This window comes from Idiotropiscis lumnitzeri, chromosome 2, assembly GCF_059441095.1.
Source record: "Idiotropiscis lumnitzeri isolate Australia: NSW breed Sydney's pygmy pipehorse chromosome 2, RoL_Ilum_1.0, whole genome shotgun sequence".
NCBI classification, from domain to species: domain Eukaryota; kingdom Metazoa; phylum Chordata; class Actinopteri; order Syngnathiformes; family Syngnathidae; genus Idiotropiscis; species Idiotropiscis lumnitzeri.
Genome location: NC_142392.1, coordinates 27,790,986 through 27,810,318, shown reverse-complemented (window position 1 = coordinate 27,810,318; position 19,333 = coordinate 27,790,986). Strand labels below are relative to the sequence as shown.

Here is a 19,333-nt window from a genome sequence, read left to right as displayed (position 1 = left end):
CAAAAAGCGTAATATTAAATGTATGTGAGGGGATATTTGAAGAGTTTGAGTTATGTTTAATGGACCATACATATACAAGCCAGCCAAACACACCGAGAAAACCAGCGCTGACTCCAGTCGCCATCAAGTTGCCAACTCCTGACATACCAAAACCTTTGAGAGAAACAGACTATTCGCATTTCTCTTACTTGTTCTTTTTTTAGTTCAACTTCGAGATCTGTTTTTCACCTTTTCACACAGCGTAATGAAGGCCAGTTGAGCAAGTGGAACAAGTGATTTTATTGATGATTGTGGAAGGCACCGATTTCATAAGCACTGTTTCTTCTCACACCTTTTCCATTAGGTACAATTAAAAAGACAACTGAAAAGCATAATGTTAAAAAATGTTATTCCAGGCAAAGGCAATTAATTTTATTTACATGTTTGAAGTAAACACAAAAAAAAAATCATCACCCCTCAGACACAATGGTTCTTCTGGCAATGATCACATTGGCCTAGTGTCAATAAAAGAGCTTTGCAAAATTAAATTTATCATATTTCATTCAAAATCACATTTACATCTTACCACAAAGAGTCAGTTTCTTCAGTTTTTTTGTAGTCTATCTTTAAAGCTTCAAGGATCGCTGCTATTCTCACCAGCACAATTGTGACTCTCCGCATGCTGTTTAGTGGAGAATTTTTTAGCACAAACGCTGCAACTGAATGGCTTGTCTCCACTGTGTGTTCTTCTATGTTGTGTTAAATTCGACTTTTGAGAGAAACGCTTGCCACAAACTGAGCAGGAAAAAGGTTTTTCTCCACTGTGTGTTCTTGTGTGCATTTGTAAATGTGACTTTACAGAGAAGCGTCTACCACAAACTGAGCAGGAAAAAGGTTTTTCTCCAGTGTGCTTTCTTGTGTGTTTTGTTAAACTTGACTTTTGAGAGAAGCATTTTCCACAAACTGAGCAAGAAAAATGTTTTTCTCCACTGTGTGTTCTTGTGTGTTCTGTGAAATTTGACTTATCAGAGAAACTTTTGCCACAAACTAAGCAGGAAAAAGGTTTTTCTCCACTGTGTGTTCTTGTGTGGCTCGTTAAAGACGACTTACGAAAGTAACTCTTTCCACAAACTGAGCAGGAAAAGGGTTTTTCTGCAGCATGTATTCTTGTGTGTTCTGTTAATCGTGACTTTTGAGAGAAACATTTCCTACAAACTGAGCAGAAAAAAGGTTTTTCTCCACTGTGTATTCTTCTATGTTTTGTTAAATTTGACTTATCAGAGAAGCTTCTGCCACAAACTGAGCAGGAAAAAGGTTTTTCACCACTGTGTATTCTTCTATGTGTTGTTAAATCTGGCTTTTGAGAGAAACTCTTGCCACAAACTGAGCAGGAAAAAGGTTTTTCACCACTGTGTGTTTTTGTGTGTTCTGTTAAATATGCCTTTCTCGAGAAGCATTTTCCACAAACTGAGCAGGAAAAAGGTTTTTCACCACTGTGTGTTCTTCTATGTTTTGTTATAGTTGACTTTGCAGAAAAGCTTATGCCACAAACTGAGCAGGAAAAGGGTTTTTCTCCACTGTGTGTTCTTCTATGTTTTGTTAAAGTTGACTTATGAGAGAAGCTTCTGCCACAAACTGAGCAGTAAAAAGGTTTTTCTCCACTGTGTGTTCTTGTGTGGCTTGTTAAATGCGACTTTTGGGAGAAGCTTTTACCACAAACTGAGCAAGAAAGAGGTTCTGCAGTGTGTGTTTTTGTCTGTTCTGTTAAGGAAAAGGGTTTTTCTCCATAGTGTGTTTTTTTGTGCCCTTTTAAAGACAACTTTGAAGTTAATGAGTCAGTGTGACATGCCCTTTCACCTTTGGCTTGCCCATCATCATCATTGTCATGAGCGTCTGATGTGTCCTCATTATGTACTTGTGATGGTCCCCATTGGTCTTCATCACCTTCTGTTGTCACGTGACTACTTGATCTGCTGCTTGGAGGCTCCGCCCCTCTGTTGTCCTCACTCTCATCCTTGTTTTCATCTTCAGTCTTTATAGGGAGAATGTTCACTGGTGACTTGTTGATCTCCTCCTCCTCCTCCTCCTCCTCCTCCTCCTCCTTTTTGATGTGAGTCAAGTCTGGCTCCTCTTTCACAGAACAGAGATCATTTTGTCTGATGTCTGCAGGACACAAAAAGACAAACACACATTTGGTTTGGTCAAGTCAAACCTCATGCAACGACTTTGTCTTATATTATTTCTACTGTGCTACCTTGACTTGTGCCTGCCGCATACGGAGCAATGTGTGCAACCCCAACTTGGACCGGACCATGGGGGCATTTCACAAAATTACGTCCTACGATGTAAACCTCCCTTTAGCAGCACAACAGTGATAAACGAGCATTTAAAAAGGAAGCACGTTGCGGCTGATGCCCGATTTCATTCCTGACATGGTCACAGACGTTTCTGGAAGCGAGCTGAAGTTAGCACACACAGGCTATTGTGTGCGTCTGATGGAACACCTGTTGTGGGACCCAAACATATTGATGCAGATCACTGGGGGTCATTGAATAATGACTGTATATTTTAAAGTTATCCAATATGTATTCTAATTCAACTAGGATACACCATAATATTTTAAGAGTTCACTGAATTATTTTGGAACTGCAATGATGCTTAACAGCCATAGGGTGTCAGTAATGAGTAACAAAGTAACACAACATTGTCATTTGCATAAATTACCAGGAACTGAGTTACGGGGTGATGCAAACCACCTGGGCCACAGGAACTTTATGACCGGGAAATAAATGTTCCTGGCCTTGTTGGTAGAAAAGGGGGTTTTGACGTTCTCCCTTTTTAAGCCCATAGTAAGCCAAAGATGCAGATGCATTCCTTGCAGCATGCGCTTGTTCACTGATGAGATCCGTGCAACCCTGGATGGATGCATTCAATGTATTTTAAATGTTTGGATGAGGTGAAACTATGCACATGTGCACAAAACAGTGCAGAGCCACCGTAGGTTCATTGACCGAGCCAGTACAAAGTTCATGAGACCAATACGTATTTGATTTTTTTTTTAATTATTCCTTTGTTTTATCCACTAAAATTCATCAACCGCCATTGATCTTTTTGCCGCAGTGTGCACAGTTTTTAGAGTCAGGTTGAATCATTCCATAAGGAATTGCTTGAACATGATATGTCAGAGAGGTTTTTGTCAAAAACGAGACAAGCCTGCACAAATAAATCACCCAGCCAAGATTGTCTTTGTCACTTGCGAGGAGCAGTCCGGCAAAGAGAAAAGCGTTCCCGCTCCTGTGCGGCGTTTTATTGAAGCAATTTATATATGCCAACCCATAAAGAATGGAAAAACATGAACACTTTGACTTCATCACACCCGTCCACACTCTTCCTGTTGTTCGAACGGTTTCAGCTTGCAAGACATGTTTGGGTCACAATTCTGTTAAATGCGAGCTAAACGGTTTCCTGTCGAACACGGTTCAAGACGTGCATCGGTTTTTGTGGCTTCCTGCTCAACTGCCAGCATAGACACAACTCTGTTACCACCTTTTTAAGAGGTCCATGTTTTTGTGACCTTCTATTAACCCGTAAGCATAGTTTTGAAACATGATGACATGACAAACTTAATTTCTTTCACAATAATATAAAAACATTCGCAGATATCGCAAAAACAAATTGGGGAAGCTGTGGAGCAGAGCACAACATCAGTCAGACCCCGGGTCCACAACCCCTCTGGCAGAGATGCAAACAGAGCTTTCGCTTCAGAGGGAACCATTCACTGTCTACCATAGTGCGAGAAATTCGGAAAATGTTCCGTCACAGAAGAATTCGGAATGGGTGCTGAAACACCACACCCTTCTTGTGACGGAGTATTCGACATCAAAAATTAACTCTGCCAAAAGTCTTCACCAATGGGCCGAAATCTTTAGTATGATGATGCGCACCGATAGTTAATGTGATTTGTGGCTCAGCGATCATAGACAATTCATAGCGTTTCCTCTGCTCTGGGGCAAGGCACACATGCGAGGCAGCACCGGTAGACATCACAAAAACATAATCCTAATGCAAGATGCACTTCTGACCCTCGGAATTGGGTGAATGCATCCCGACAAACCAAATAATCATAACTCAGTGTTCAATGCAAAGGACCAATTGGTGGTTTGAATGGGTGGAGGCAGCTTCACTGGGCAAACCAGAGCAGGAACAGGACGTACCACCCGCGGGAGGATGGAGACCTTGGTCTCAGAGCGGCCCAGTTGACTGGAACGGAGGACAACATATGCTTCCCCTGGCGGAAGTGCACAGTCAAATTCAGTCCCTTCTGGAAATTCAGTCCCACTCAAATTCCAATGTTTCACAAGTGCGGGTTCGGTCCACGGCAGTGACTCGGCCAATCTCAAGAGTCCCACAAGGGTGACAGTGTTGTTGCTCACTGTGATATGCAGAAGGAGCTTGCAAAGCGTGGAATATCTTGTTCCACCATCAAAAACTGTTGTCCATCAATCGTCACCGGAATGCCAAGACCTGCCGGTCCTTGAATACTGAGGCTCCGCGGGCACCCCTATCGTGGAATGGGTTCCCAATCGGGTTGAGGCGTCAAGTGTGCGTTTGGAAGCCATAGAAGCGTTGTCGGAGGAGGGGGTAGCGATGGCGCCCCCGTGATAGAGGACCTCTTTGTGACTGGCGTGGCGCTGGACCACAGGATGGCACATTTCAGGAAGTGGCTCGGTTTGGACCGCTCATCACCCAGTGACACCACATCCCACAGCAAAAGCACGCCCCACTCACAACCCATGTCTATAACCACCCCTACTTCTGTTACGTGACCTTGTTGACTGGTCGGTGCGGACAACAAGCCTGCTGTGGCGCTGCGTCACCAGAACCTGGCCCAGGAGCAGCGGAAACGGAAAGAGCAGACGCAATGGGAGCTGCATGCGTCGGCTGCTGCATGAGCTGCTTCCGCCCCGTTTTATTTAATTTTTTTCCCCCCATATTCTTTTTTTCTTTTCCCGGTGAATTAGTGTAACAATTCTTTTTCTACATCCAATACAATATTTTCTTTCATCGATGCAAAAACGGGGGTTCTACTCATACTGATTAGCAGTTTCTCATTGACGGACTGTTCCGCATGATGTCAGTAACTGGGAGGCGCACGTCCTCGAGGACGGCCACCCGGCACAGCTGAGTGGTGGTGACACTATTGGACGGGTCACTGGCGGAAGCTTCAATCCATTCGCGTCTCGCCCCGTCTCCCATAAGAGCTCACCAACTTAATCCCTCATCATATTTTACAAATGCCAATGCCAATTGGTTTTGCCTTCTGTTTATGATTCATATTCAATCCCCATGAACACGTCAACTATAATTTAGCTATTCTTTTTTAACTAACTAATATAACCCCGTTTTCCTCAATGAGTCAGTATTCTTTGAAGTGGATTATATATATATATATATATATATATATATATATGTATATGTATATATATATATATATATATATGTATATATATATATATATATATATGTATATATATATATATATATATATATATATATATATATGTATATGTATATATATATATATATGTATATGTATATATATATGTATATATATGTATATATATATACATGTATATATATATACATGTATATATATATACATGTATATATATATACACGTTTTTTTTTTTTTTTTGAAGGTGCGACGCTACTTCACGGATTTTCAGTTTTCGCGGGTGGTCTCGATAACTGGGGGTTCACTGTATTTCGATTGCTGGCATTATTTTAAACACTTACGGGACCGAAGGTCAATTATTTAATTTAGCAGGTTCATATTTACTGAATATGTTCAACATTGATTGTTAAAGATGTGCTCTCAAAGTCCTTACTTTGTTACGTATGTTTATGATGTATTACTTTGTCACATGCATGCTTATGATGTGCCGCCCCTTTCATCCCTTTTATCCTTTGTAGCCTCAGAATAAAATCACTTCTTCCACACTGTCAGACGAGACAGGTTGTGTGCAGTTATTCCTCTGTCAATACAGAAATTCTGGTTTGCTGATCCTGAAAATAGTTGGACGCGATACTACTGCTGCGTAGTACCACTCTGCCAACATTGATTAAACAAAAAGCATTTATCAAATGAAAGTAGAAGTACAGTGCATCGATAAGATTGACTGGGATTGTAGTCATGGTGTTTACTGATGCATTTATATGACTTCGTTTAAATGTAAAACCTCAAAATTACACACATAGTATTTTCATGACCCACACTCTCATTCAGAACAAACAAATTCAGTCTGCTCAGGACAAACTGATGACAAACCAGATAGCACTTCATGGACAAATACGACAAAACACATTCTCCACATAGGCCATAGAAGATACAAACATATCAAGTTGGGCCGGGGAGGACGTCACCGGGACGCGATCAAGAACACCAAAAACACAACAATTTGATCTGGGAAAACATACACCACACAATCTGTACACTGACGAGATTACAGGGGAATGTGAGCAGGAGAGACGGAGAGACTGCCTGAGAAGGTCAGCCTTGGACCTGGAACGTGGACGGGCCGGGGGAAGGAGCAAGGACGACCGATTCAACCTACATGACCCTTGACATAAAAAACCTCCTATAAAATGTGAGGCTGGGCTGAGATCAGCGCGCCATTTTTCGATTGTGCTCGTCCGAGTACAGTTTCTCGTCAGATTAAGAAAAAGACGCCCAGATATCTGTATTTGTACTATTTCCCGAACTCCAGAAATCGAAGAAACTAAAATATCAAAACTCCAATCAGTTGTTGTTGAGTCTTTATTTGGTTCTTTTCTTTTTGAGTACAAAAAACGAACACGCATTGGAGTAAGTTTGGCTTTTAAGATTCATTTACGAAATTTTTCTGATTTTCTCGGTGGCTCAACTCCAACAGTGGATATAAAAATACACTACATGCATAGTTTTGAAACATGATGACATGACATACTAAATTTCTTTAACAACATATAAAAACCGGAATAAGTAAAATGTTAAATATTCAGTTCAAATTTTAAACTGAGAAAAAAAACACGGAGTTTATCCCCCACTAAAGGTTATTCTTTGGCATATATTTTCTGGACTGATTTCATTTGGCATAAACAAATGTTCAGCAACCCGGCAAGTAAAAGGCAATAATTAAAAATAAAACGGCAATAACCTTGAACGATTTCCCCAAACAACTTAATGTTGTGATGCATATTTTTAACGATAAAAAGTCGTTCTTTACAAAGCAAATGAGAGTTAGACGTGTAAAAACCTGCTTCGTTCTCTTCTTTTATTCCACAAAGTTCCACTTTGTACTTGGGTGTCGTTCTTTCACACATTTTCAAACGTCAATCTCAACAAATCCGCACTTGGTCTCTGCTTGGCGATAACTCGCGTGCTTCTCTTTGTTCGACGAGACGAATGAAAGAGAGACCGTCTTCAAAGTCCCACTGAAAGGATTTCCTGTTCGTCACGAAAGCGGAAGAACAGGACACACCCCGCTGTGATATGATTGGCTGCTGGCTTTGTGGAGCACTGTCACCAACTCACCGACAGTTGTCGCCATTTGCGATGCAAATCATTGTTATCTTCTTCTAAACATTGGAAAAACGTACGATTTGAACCGTATGCACATGAACAAACATTTTAGTTCCCAAATATGAACTTGAGAGATGTATTGAATTTTATTTTTGTTGCTGGTTTTGTTAAAACATCTGACACCATGTTGTTGGTTGGATAGTATTCCAAATGTATTTCCCTATTTTTAACAGTTGACATGATAAAGTGATACTTTATGTCAACATATTTGCACCTTTGCAGAGTTTTTCAACAGGTTGCGATGTGGTTGCGAATTTTAAATGAAAATATGTCACTGTTTTATTACTTAACTGTTATTGTTTTCGAAAATGATTTAGGTATTTCTTTCAGTACTTTAATATTTCATTATTCGTTTCAGTATTCATTAAACTACAATAATTCACTATTAATTTCAAGATTCATTGAACTGCTTTAGGATTAATTTAGTATTCAATGTTTAATCGTGACAGTATTTACTTTTTAAATTTTTGTTTCACCATTTTGTTCAATCTTAATCTTATGGAAAATTATTTTGCAAGCGCCAACACAAGGTTTTTAAAGATAAAGATAAAGATGTCCTTTAATAGTCCCACAATGGGTAAATCTGCAGTGTTACAGCAGCAAAGGTATAGATCACAGAGGCGGCGGCGCAATGTAGCCGTTAATGTATAACATTAGCAGCAGACATTCAGAAAAAGCAAACCTATGCGAATATACACAGTATATACGTAAATACACAAATCCCCATGTGTATATACACACTTACATCCCACAACATATACAAGCGTAAGGAAACACTCCGAATGTCTGTCTATGGTAAAGGAAATTAATAAAAATACTGCAATGATAAGACGACTGCAATGGTAAATGAAGGATTGTATTATGATTGCTGGCATTATTTTAAACACTGATACAGGACAGAAGGTCAATTATTTAATTTAGCAGGTTCATATTTACGGAATATTTTAAACATTGATGAAACAATAAGCATTTATCAAATGAAACTAGAAGCACTGGTCACAAGAATGACTGGGATGGTAGGCCTGATGTTTACTGATTTATTATATTTTTCTCATATGCTAAATTTATAGTACTTCGTTTAAATGTGTGAACTTTATTGAAATTTTGGGTAGTGAGAACAAATTTGCACACATAGCATTTCCATGACCTGCATTCACATTCACAGCACTTCATGGTCAAATACGACGAAGCACATTCTCCAAATTGGCTGTAGAGATGCAAACACACCAAATTTGGCACTAGAGGTGTCACATAGACACTATCGCAAAAAATACATTCCCGAAAGACATAACAACTGGAGATTGGACCACATGCACGTACGCATACACACACACAGACATGGATACATACACCTGCACATAACATTCCCTTTATTAGTCCCACAATGGGGAAATTCGAGATTCGAACCCTGGCCTCCTGGGGAGACTGGGACTGAACGCGGCGCCTGAGACCACTCGGCCAACCTGGCAGCCTCCTCATAGACGCACAGACACTTGGACATACACACGCACACACCAACAAGATTCTAGAGGAATGCCAGCGGGCAGAGAGACGGAGAGACTGCCTGCCGGAGAAGGCCAGCCTTGGCGTGCCAGTCTTGGGGACCAGACGGGAATCAACTTATCCAGACGATGACTAACCTGGGGAGGACCTTCCCTTGGACGTGGACCCGTGCCGTGGGAGGGAGCGAGGATGACCGATTCAACCTACATTACCCTTGACATAAAAAAACTCCTATAAAAACTGAAGCTGGGATGAAAGCTGGTGCGCATTTTTCGACTGTGCTCGCCCGAGTGGAGTTTCTCGTGAGATAAAGAAAAAGCTGCCCAGTAAAGGATAATGTAAATGGCAGTTAACCTGAAACAGAACAAAGGGTGGACTGCTAGGAGCCACTTTTGTGATCCTGGCATGGAAGTCCATTGTTTCAGAGGGGTCTCGTTCACACCTCCTGTGGTGCAGCTGTGATCTAATCTTCCTGCATTCCTCTCCTGAGTGTCTGGTCATTAGCATGGTCTAAACTTCAGTTACACTTAAAGGATTTCATACTTTTGACTATTAAAGGAATATAAGAGTTTGAGCTTAACATAGTTCATTAGATGTTGGTGCATCCAATGTATGAAAATGTGATATTGTAAAATGCTGAGAGTGTGATTGGTGGAGCGAAACTGGTTGCGGGGGTTGTGCAAGAATGGAATGTTTTAGAAGCAGAAGGTGCTGAGCGAGACGAGATGACTCCGGGAAGGAGCGGCCATCGGGGGATCGCACGCAGGAGGAGCCACGGGATTCGGCGGGAGGAGAAAGACCAATGAGAGCGAGCTAAAGTTAACTGCAATACACATAGCCAATAGAATCATGCCAGGATGCCTTTGTCTGTGCCATTTGCATGTTGTATAGTATGAATCAGGACTGGGCAACTCGGAGGTAGAACACATTCGTTGGTGGCACGAGAGGTGTAGACTTGTATTGAGAGGGATCCGAGATCCAGGTGCCATGTAGAAATCTGTGTATTGGGAATAAATCCATTCGTGCGTGAAAATGCCGGCTTCCTGATACCTTTCTATTGCAGAACGAGCGCGCATATTGTTGGATGAGTGAGAGTTGGGTAAGGTCGCAAATTGGAGTCAGATTACTAATTCGAGTTTACATTGGTTTAAAATTAAATTCTAACATTGATATAAAGATAAATTCCAACACCAGATACCTGTCTTTGTACTATTTCCTGAACTCCAGAAATTGAAGAAACTTAATATCGGGCCTCTAATCAGTTGTTGAGTCTTTATTTGACACTTTTCTTCTTGAGCACAAAAAAACGAACACGCATTGGAGTAAGTTTGGCTTTTAAAGGTTGATTTACTAACTACTTCTCATTTCCACGGTGACTCAACTCCAACAATAACATGACAAATATTTGTCATCTCATCAATATTTGCACAACAGAGTACTGAGTTTCGAGATCCTCACTATAATATTTAAGTCTTAGTTAAGGGATATTTTATTGATAATCTAACATCAACAAACAAAGACAGAGAAAAATGGTGGTGGGGTGGCGCGAATCTTTTTCTTCTTGGTAGGGGCGGGCGTGAAATAACTGAGAAGCACTGCGAGTATATGCAGACATTATATTCATACAATCTTGCAGCCCGAGTGAACCACAGTATTGTTGCAAGTTCGGTCGGAGAAACGGAAACGTCCCACTACTGTTCCAGCAGCGGCTTCTCGGGAAATAGGCGGAAGTGACGTCGATGCTGACTCGCGAATGTGGCGTTAATTTAGTTATTTTGTTAATTTTTTTTATCAACCGAATTAAAATATTATATAAAATAAATATTAAAATAGAACAGCCAGGTGTAAAAAAACCCACTGAGGCAAATAAATATATTTGGACAATACGCGCTTAAAGCATGACGTCATAAGCAAGCGCGCAGCTTCCGAAGGACCTCGACCACATACACCGACCCGTCCACACCGGAACAAAAGCAGTCCACCGCTAAATTCTTCTGATTTAGTGTGGAACTGACTGTAATTTTCTCAAAGGATGTCCAGTGCTACTCTAAAGGACTACGACATAATTCATAAAGTCTTTGTGTCCCGATAACCTTATCTTCGTGCGTTGATGCTTTTCGGCGTAGTTAGCTTAGCTTGTTAGCTAGCTAGCCGCTAACGACTCATCGCCAAGCAGAGATCAAGTGCAGATTTTTTGGACTTATCATTTGAAAATGTGTGAAAGAACGACACCCAAGTACAAAGAGGAACTTTGTGGAATAAAAGAAGAGAACGAACAACATCTTCAACTGCTGGACGAAGTTTGCAACCAGCCTCGTGTTGTGCTACACAAAGCAGGTTTGTTCACGTCTTACTCTCATTTGCTTTGTAAAGAACGACTTTCGATCGTTAAAAATATGCATCACATCATTAAGTTGTTTGGGGAAATTGTTCAAGGTTATTTCCGGTTTATTTTTGAATATTGCCTTTTACTTGCAGGTCTGCTGAACATTTGTTTTTGCCAAATGAAATCAGTGCAGAAAATATATGCCAAAGAATAACCAATAGTGGGGGGTGAACTCCATGTTGTTGTTTTTTTTTATAAAATTTGAACTGATTATTTAACATTTTACGTTTTCTGGTATTTATATCTTGTTCAAGCAATTCCTTCCGGAAGGAATTCTGCCGGACTCTAAAAAATGTGCACACTGCGGCGAAAACATCAATGGCGGTTGATCAATTTTAGTGGATCAAAATATAAAGTTTTTTAAAAAAATCAAGCACGTAATGGTCTTATTTATTTATTAACTTTGTACTGGCTTCGTCGGGTGAGAGTCAATGAACCTCCGGTGGCCCTGCACTGTTTTGTGCATATGTGTGTAGTTTCACCCCATCCAAACATTTAAAATACATTTAATGCATCCATCCAGGGTTGCACGGATCTCATCAGTGAACAAGCGCATGCTGCAAGGAATGCATCTGCATCTTTGGCTTACTATGGGCTTAAAAAGGGAGAACGTCACAACCCCCTTTTCTACCAATGAGTCCAGGAACATTTCGTTCCTGGTAATAAAGTTCCTGTGGCCCAGGTGGTTTGCATCTCCCCCGCAACTCATAGTTCCTGGTAATTTATGCAAATGACAATGACGATGTATCAGTGGGAGGTGTTGTGTTCCTTTGTTACTCATTACTGACACTCTATGGCTGTTAAGCATCGTTGCAGTTCCAAAATAATTCAGTGAACTCATATTATGGTGTATCTTAGTCGAATTTGAATACATATTGGATAACTTTAAAATATACAGTCATTATTCAAATATGTCAACATGAAAGTCACAGTGAAAGTGTTGTTGCTTAATGCTTATGTGTAGGGATTTTGACTCTTCAAACATCATGTTGTTTTAAAATTTATTTAAAAACTGAAATTTTATAAAAAATAAAAAGGGGAATGTTGGAATGTACTTGCAGGCTAAATGTCATTTTGGGCAAAAAAAACCCAAACGTAAATCATGCAATAAATAGCAACTCTGATTCCAGGGCCCCTTTAATTATTTTAGGCATCCAGATTATAATGGAAGCAAAAAAATACCCACGATGAAACTATCTCGAAATGCAAAAAGAAATACTTGTAAACATTTTTCACTTGAAGGATTCCTCTTATCAATGACGTTATGTTGCAATGGGCCCCAGTGGTCTGCATCAATATTTTAGGGTCCCACAACAGGTGTTCCATCAGACGCACACAATAGCCTGTGTGTGCTAACTTCAGCTCGCTTCCAGAAACGTCTGTGACGATGTCAGGAATGAAATCGGGCATCAGCCGCAACGTGCTTCCTTTTTAAATGCTCGTTTATCACTGTTGTTGTGCTGCTAAATCGTAGGACGTAATTTTGTGAAATGCCCCCATGGTCCGGTCCAAATCGGGGTCGCACGCATTGATTGGTGTTCGGCAGGCACAAGTCAAGATAGCGCTGTAGAAAATAAGACAAAGTCGCCGCATGTGGTTTGACTTGACCAAACCAAATTTGTCTTTTTGTGTCCTGCAGACGTCAGACAAAATGATCTCCGTTCTGTGAAAGAGGACCCAGACTTGACTCACATCAAAAAGGAGGAGGATGAGGAGGAGATCAACAAGTCACCAGTGAACGTTGTCCCTATAAAGACTGAAGATGAAAACAAGGATGAGAGTGAGGACAAGAGAGGGGCGGAGCCTACAAGCAGCAACTCAAGTCATCACGTGACAACAGAAGGTGACGAAGACCACTGGGGGCCATCACAAGCACATAATGAGGACACATTATCAGACGCTCATCACGATGATGATGATGATAATGAGCAAACTAAAGGTGAAAGGGCATGCCACACTGACTCATTATCTTCAAAGTTGTCTTTAAAAGGGCACAGAAAAACACACAGTGGTGAAAAACCTTTTTCCTGCTCGGTTTGTGGCAAAAGCTTCTCTCGGAAGTCTCATTTAGTAAGGCACACAGGAACGCACAGTGTTGAAAAATCTTTTTCCTGCTCAGTTTGTGGAAAATGCTTCTGTCAAAAGGCAAATTTAATAGAACACGCAAGAACACACAGTGGAGAAAAACCTTTTTCTTGCTCAGTTTGTGGCAAAAGCTTTTCTTTTAAGCCAAATTTAAAAACACATACACGATTACACACTGGAGAAAAACCTTTTTCATGCTCAGTTTGTGGAAAAAGCTTCTCTCAAAAGGCACATTTAACAAGCCATGCAAGAACACACAGTGGAGAAAAACCTTTTTCCTGCTCAGTTTGTGGCAAGAGTTTCTCTCGAAGGTCTCATTTAATAAATCACTCAAGAACACACAGTGGTGAAAAATCTTTTCCTGCTCAGTTTGTGGCACAAGCTTTTCTTTTAAGTCAAATTTAAAAAGACATACACAATTACACACTGAAGAAAACCCTTTTTCATGCTCAGTTTGTGGAAAATGCTTCTCGAGAAAGGAAAGTTTAACAGAACACACAAGAAAACACAGTGGAGAAAACCCTTTTTCCTGCTCAGTTTGTGGCAAGAGTTGCTCGCGAAAGTCTGATTTAATAAGTCACACAAGAACACACACTGGAGAAAAACCTTTTTCTTGCTCAGTTTGTGGCAAAAGCTTTTCTTTTAAGCCAAATTTAAAAACACATACACGATTACACACTGGAGAAAAAACATTTTCATGCTCAGTTTGTGCCAAGGGGTTCTCTGTAAAGTCACATTTACGACGCCACACAAGAACACACAGAGGAGACAAGCCATTCAGTTGCAGCGTTTGTGCTAAAAAATTCTCCACTAAACAGCATGCGGAGAGTCACAATTGTGCTGGTGAGATAAGCAGTGACACTTGAAGCTTAAAAAAAAGAAAACAAAAAACTGAAGGAACTGAGTCTTTGTGGTAAGATGTAAATGTGATTTTGAATAAAATATGAAATATTGAATTTTGCAAAGCTCTTTTATTGACACTAAGCCAATGTGATCATTGCCAGAAGAACCATTGTGTCTGAGTGATGATGATTTTTTTTTGTGTGTTTACATCAAACATGTAAAATAAATTAATTGCCTTTGCCTGGAATAACATTTGTTAATGTTCTGCTTTTCAGTTGTCTTTTTAATCGTATTTAATGGAAAAGGTGTGAGAAGAAACGGTGCTTATGAAATCGGTTCCTTCCACAATCATCAATAAAATCACTTGTTCCACTTGCTCAACTGGCCTTCATTACGCTGTGTGAAAAGGTGAAAAACTGAACTAGAAGTTGAACTATAAAAAGAACAAGAAAGAGAAACGCAAATCGTCTCAGTTTCTCTCAAAGGTTTTGGAATGTCAGGAGTTGGCAACTTGATGGCGACTGGAGTCAGCGCTGGTTTTCTTGCTGTGTTTGGGTGGCTCGGGTATGAATGGTCTATTGAACATAACTCAAACTCTTCAAATATCCCCTTACATACATTTAATATTATGCTTTCTGAATAAATTTCTGCAAAATACACTTAATGGGTTGAGCTCTATCAAGTGTTTGGGGTTTGTTGCTAAGCAGAATCTCACTTTGGAAAAAAACTATTTTGTCAAATATACCAAATTTTTTTTTTCATGCTGTATTATATTTTTTATACATTGGATTATTTATATAGTGAAATAGGAAAATATTAAAATGTAAAATTGGAAACCACATACAGACTTAATTCAATTAACAAATATAGAAACATTTTATAAATATTGAACTAATTGAGAAGAGTCCTGATCTTGAAATAAATATTGAATTATAAAAAATACTAAAAAAATAATTCAATAACCCGACCCTGGATGAGCGGCAGAAAATGGCTGGATGGATGGAATAATTTAAATTGCACACATATTCAAAAGAACAAATATGTTAAGAAATATTCAAGGCGCGACAGGACGTCACTTTCGTCGCGGATGGGTTTAAGCATTCCTCCTCGGTCGGTTTTATTGACGACGAGCCGTTCTCTCAAAATAATAGCACTCGAAAGCTGGTAAATAACTATCGGATTCCGACCGTCAGAATTTCTCGCCGCGTTTATAGTCGCTCGAGGTACAATCCGGGACCTAGGCAAGGCAATCTCCTTAATATTATGACCAGGAGTCCTGTTGCGCGGAATAACTTAGATAGACCTATTTTACTGAAACTCGGTTTTTTAAATATTAGATCGCTTTCATCGAAAGCCTTGTTAGTTAATGACCTTATTAGAGACCATAATCTTAACATGATTGGTCTTTGCGAGACCTGGTTAAAACCAAATCAGTTTTTACCGCTAAATGAGGCTTCGCCTCCAAACTTCGTGAGCTCGCATGTTGCGCGCCCTCAAAAGAAAGGCGGGGGTGTAGCCCTCATTTCCGAATCTAACCTAAAACTTAGTCCTCGTTTTAGCAATTCCTTTAAAACATTTGAAGTTCTCATTATGCGATCCTCAGCCGAGCTGCCGTTTTATCTTGCCGTTCTTTATCGTCCACCTGGCTCTTACTCCGGCTTTTTAGATGAATTTTCTGAATTCGTAGCTGATTTAGTAACTCATGCGGATAATATACTTATCATGGGCGACTTCAACATTCATATGAATCTCCCGTCGGAACCACTTACGGTAGCGTTTCGGACAATCATTGATATGTTTGGTTTCACGCAAATAATAAATGAAGCAACGCATATAAATGGCAATACGCTAGATTTGGTATTAACCCGAGGCTTAGCATCTTCAAAAATAATTGTATTACCATATACCAGTGCTATATCTGACCATTACTTTATCAAATTTGAAGTCTTGGCTCACTGTCATCGTTCTGACCATAATCAAAATTATAGCAGCCGTAACATTAGCTCCTCAACCATCGTTGCGCTCTCTGAGCTACTCCCTTTAGCAACTGCTTCGTTTCCTAATTATATTGGTACGATTGATGATCTCACAAACAACTTTAATGTCGCTTTGTTAAATGCGCTTGACTCCGTCGCGCCTTTAAAAACTAAAACTCGTCCAAAGAGGCTTACTCCGTGGTTTACAGAGGAAACGCGCGTACTGAAACGATCTTGTAGGAAGCTTGAGCGCAAATGGCGTGCGACCAAACTTGAGGTCTTCCGTCAGGCATGGTGCGATAGTTTACTAATATACAAAGAAGCGCTTAATTTAGCCAAAACTAATTATTATTCTAGATTAATTGTCTTACATAAAAACAATCCTAAATATTTATTTGATACCGTAGCAATGCTAACGCAACAGCGACCAACCTCGGATAGCTCTTCCTATTCAGCTCACGATTTTATGCAATTTTTTACTCAGAAGATAGAATGTATTCGTGATGAGATTAAAGACACTGTTCTTAAAATTCCGTCGAATTCCGCAATAAATTGTGTTAATAGGGACATTAGGGCTGATAACTGTCCGATAACCTTATGTCAATTTAAAAAAATATCTCTTGAGAGCCTAACAAAATTGGTTAGTGCGGCAAAACCGACAACTTGTGTGCTCGATCCGCTTCCTGGCAAACTAATTAAAGAACTGTTTACGACCCTAGGACCGTCTGTTTTAAATATAATTAATCTATCACTTACCACGGGTGTAGTACCAGCAGCTTTTAGGACCGCCGTTATCCGACCGTTACTTAAGCAACCAAACCTTGACCCAGAGAGTCTCATCAACTATAGGCCGGTTTCAAATCTTCCGTTTATTGCAAAAATTCTTGAAAAAGTCGTAGCGCAACAACTTAATGAATATATGACTGTTAATAATCAATTTGAACCTTTCCAATCGGGTTTTAGAGCCGACCACTCTACTGAGACGGCCCTTGCTAAAGTTACTAATGATCTTCTCATAGCTATGGACGCCGACACCTCATCAATATTACTCTTACTCGATCTTAGTGCCGCTTTTGATACCGTTGATCATAACATATTATTAAAACGCCTTGAAACGTGTGTTGGCATTTCAGGTTCAGCGCTTTCTTGGTTTAATTCGTATCTGTCGGAGAGGACGCACCGTGTAATTCATGGCAATACGACTTCGGATCTTTGTAAGATCATATGTGGAGTTCCGCAGGGATCGGTACTTGGACCTCTATTGTTTAGCATCTATATGCTACCGCTTGGTGATATTATACGGAAATATAACATTAGTTTTCACTGTTACGCTGATGATACGCAATTATACATGCCGTTGGATATAACGAATCCCCGCGACTGCTATAAATTAGAGGCGTGCCTTGCCGAAATTAAACAATGGATGTCTTTCAATTTTTTGCGTCTTAACTCAGATAAAACCGAGATGCTCATCATTGGACCAGCGCGTCATCGGTACCTTTTCAAAGACACCACTCTGAATATCGATAAATGTAATATTATCCAAAAGGATTCAACAAAAAATCTCGGTGTTATATTTGACGCAACTATGTCTTTTCAAATGCACATTAAAAATATTACTCGAACTGCGTTTTTTCATCTGCGTAACATTGCTAAAATTCGCCCAATTCTATCAACGTGTGACGCGGAAATCTTAATCCATGCGTTTGTTACATCTCGCCTCGACCATTGTAACGCTTTGCTCTCGGGTCTCCCCATGTCGAGTATTAAAAGTCTGCAGTTAGTTCAAAATGCAGCAGCTAGACTCTTAACTAAGACGAGAAAGTTTGATCATATTACCCCGATATTAGCCAATTTGCATTGGCTTCCGGTCCACTTGAGATGTGATTTTAAAGTTCTGCTACTTACTTTTAAAATATTGCACGGCTTAGCACCTTCTTATCTCGTTGACCTCGTGGTACCATATGTTCCGTCCCGAAACCTTCGCTCACAAAATGCTGGTCTTTTAGTGATCCCGCGAGCCAAAAAGAAGTCCGCAGGTTCTAGAGCGTTCTCTATTCGGGCACCAATGCTTTGGAATGCACTTCCCTCAGATATTAGAGGCGCCACCTCAGTAGAAATGTTCAAAACACTATTAAAGACGCATTTATACTCTTGTGCATTTAGCTGAAATATTTGTTGGCCTGTTTACTGCCGCTTTTTTTTTTCTTTTGTTTTCTTTTCTGCCCCCTTTTCCCCCGGCTGGGGGATTAGGTGACGGTGACCCACTAGGAAGTTTAAGGCATTGACCAACTGGGCATGCACCAGTTCCAGTGATGTCGTCTTCCTGCAGCGCGACATTTGATCAATTTATTTATATACTTTAGCATCTAATTTAATTATTTGTTGGCCTGTTTACTGCCGCTTCTTCTCTTTTCTGCCCCCTCTTCCCCTGCTTGGGAATTAGGTGATGGGGACATGCTTTGAAGATTACGGCACTGACGAACTGGGAAGGGACCTGCTCTGCCGAAGTCGTCTTCATGCAGCGCCTTTTCTGATTTCCTTATATTTCAGCACTTCATTGAACTACTTGTTGGCCTGTTTGCTATTTCTGTTCTTTCTTTTCTGTTCCCAATTCCCCGAATTAGGTGATAGCGATTCACTTGGAAGTGGCTGTTCTGAATTTACACCAACTGACCGGTACAAGATCGAAGGCTCATCTTCGGATATGCTGCCATGGATATTACGGCCCTGGATGAGGACCCACTCCACTGAAGTCATCTTCCTGCAGCACTTCATTCAATTGACTCTTATATTATCTCATCTATTATTGCATAGCATCATTGTATGTGTCAAATGTTGCCCAGTTGGCATCCATTGCAGCCTGGTCATCCTGGAAGGGGGATTCCCCCATCTGTGGTCCCTTCTCAAGGTTTCTCACTTTTCCCCTAATGAGGTTTT

At 40.3% G+C, this 19,333-nt stretch overlaps 1 protein-coding gene across 1 annotated transcript in view; it reads right to left on the bottom strand.

The window, feature by feature from the left end:
• The window catches only part of LOC148342184 (uncharacterized), a 60,654-nt gene that overhangs the window by 36,778 nt on the left and 4,543 nt on the right, over positions 1-19,333 (bottom strand). The window contains exons 3-4 of the mRNA XM_088288088.1: positions 1,192-1,420; positions 700-1,026 (exon numbers count right to left, since the gene is read on the bottom strand). Of these exons, the coding sequence (XP_088144214.1) occupies positions 700-1,026; positions 1,192-1,420 (556 nt within the window). The remainder of the gene's footprint in view (positions 1-699; positions 1,027-1,191; positions 1,421-19,333) is intronic.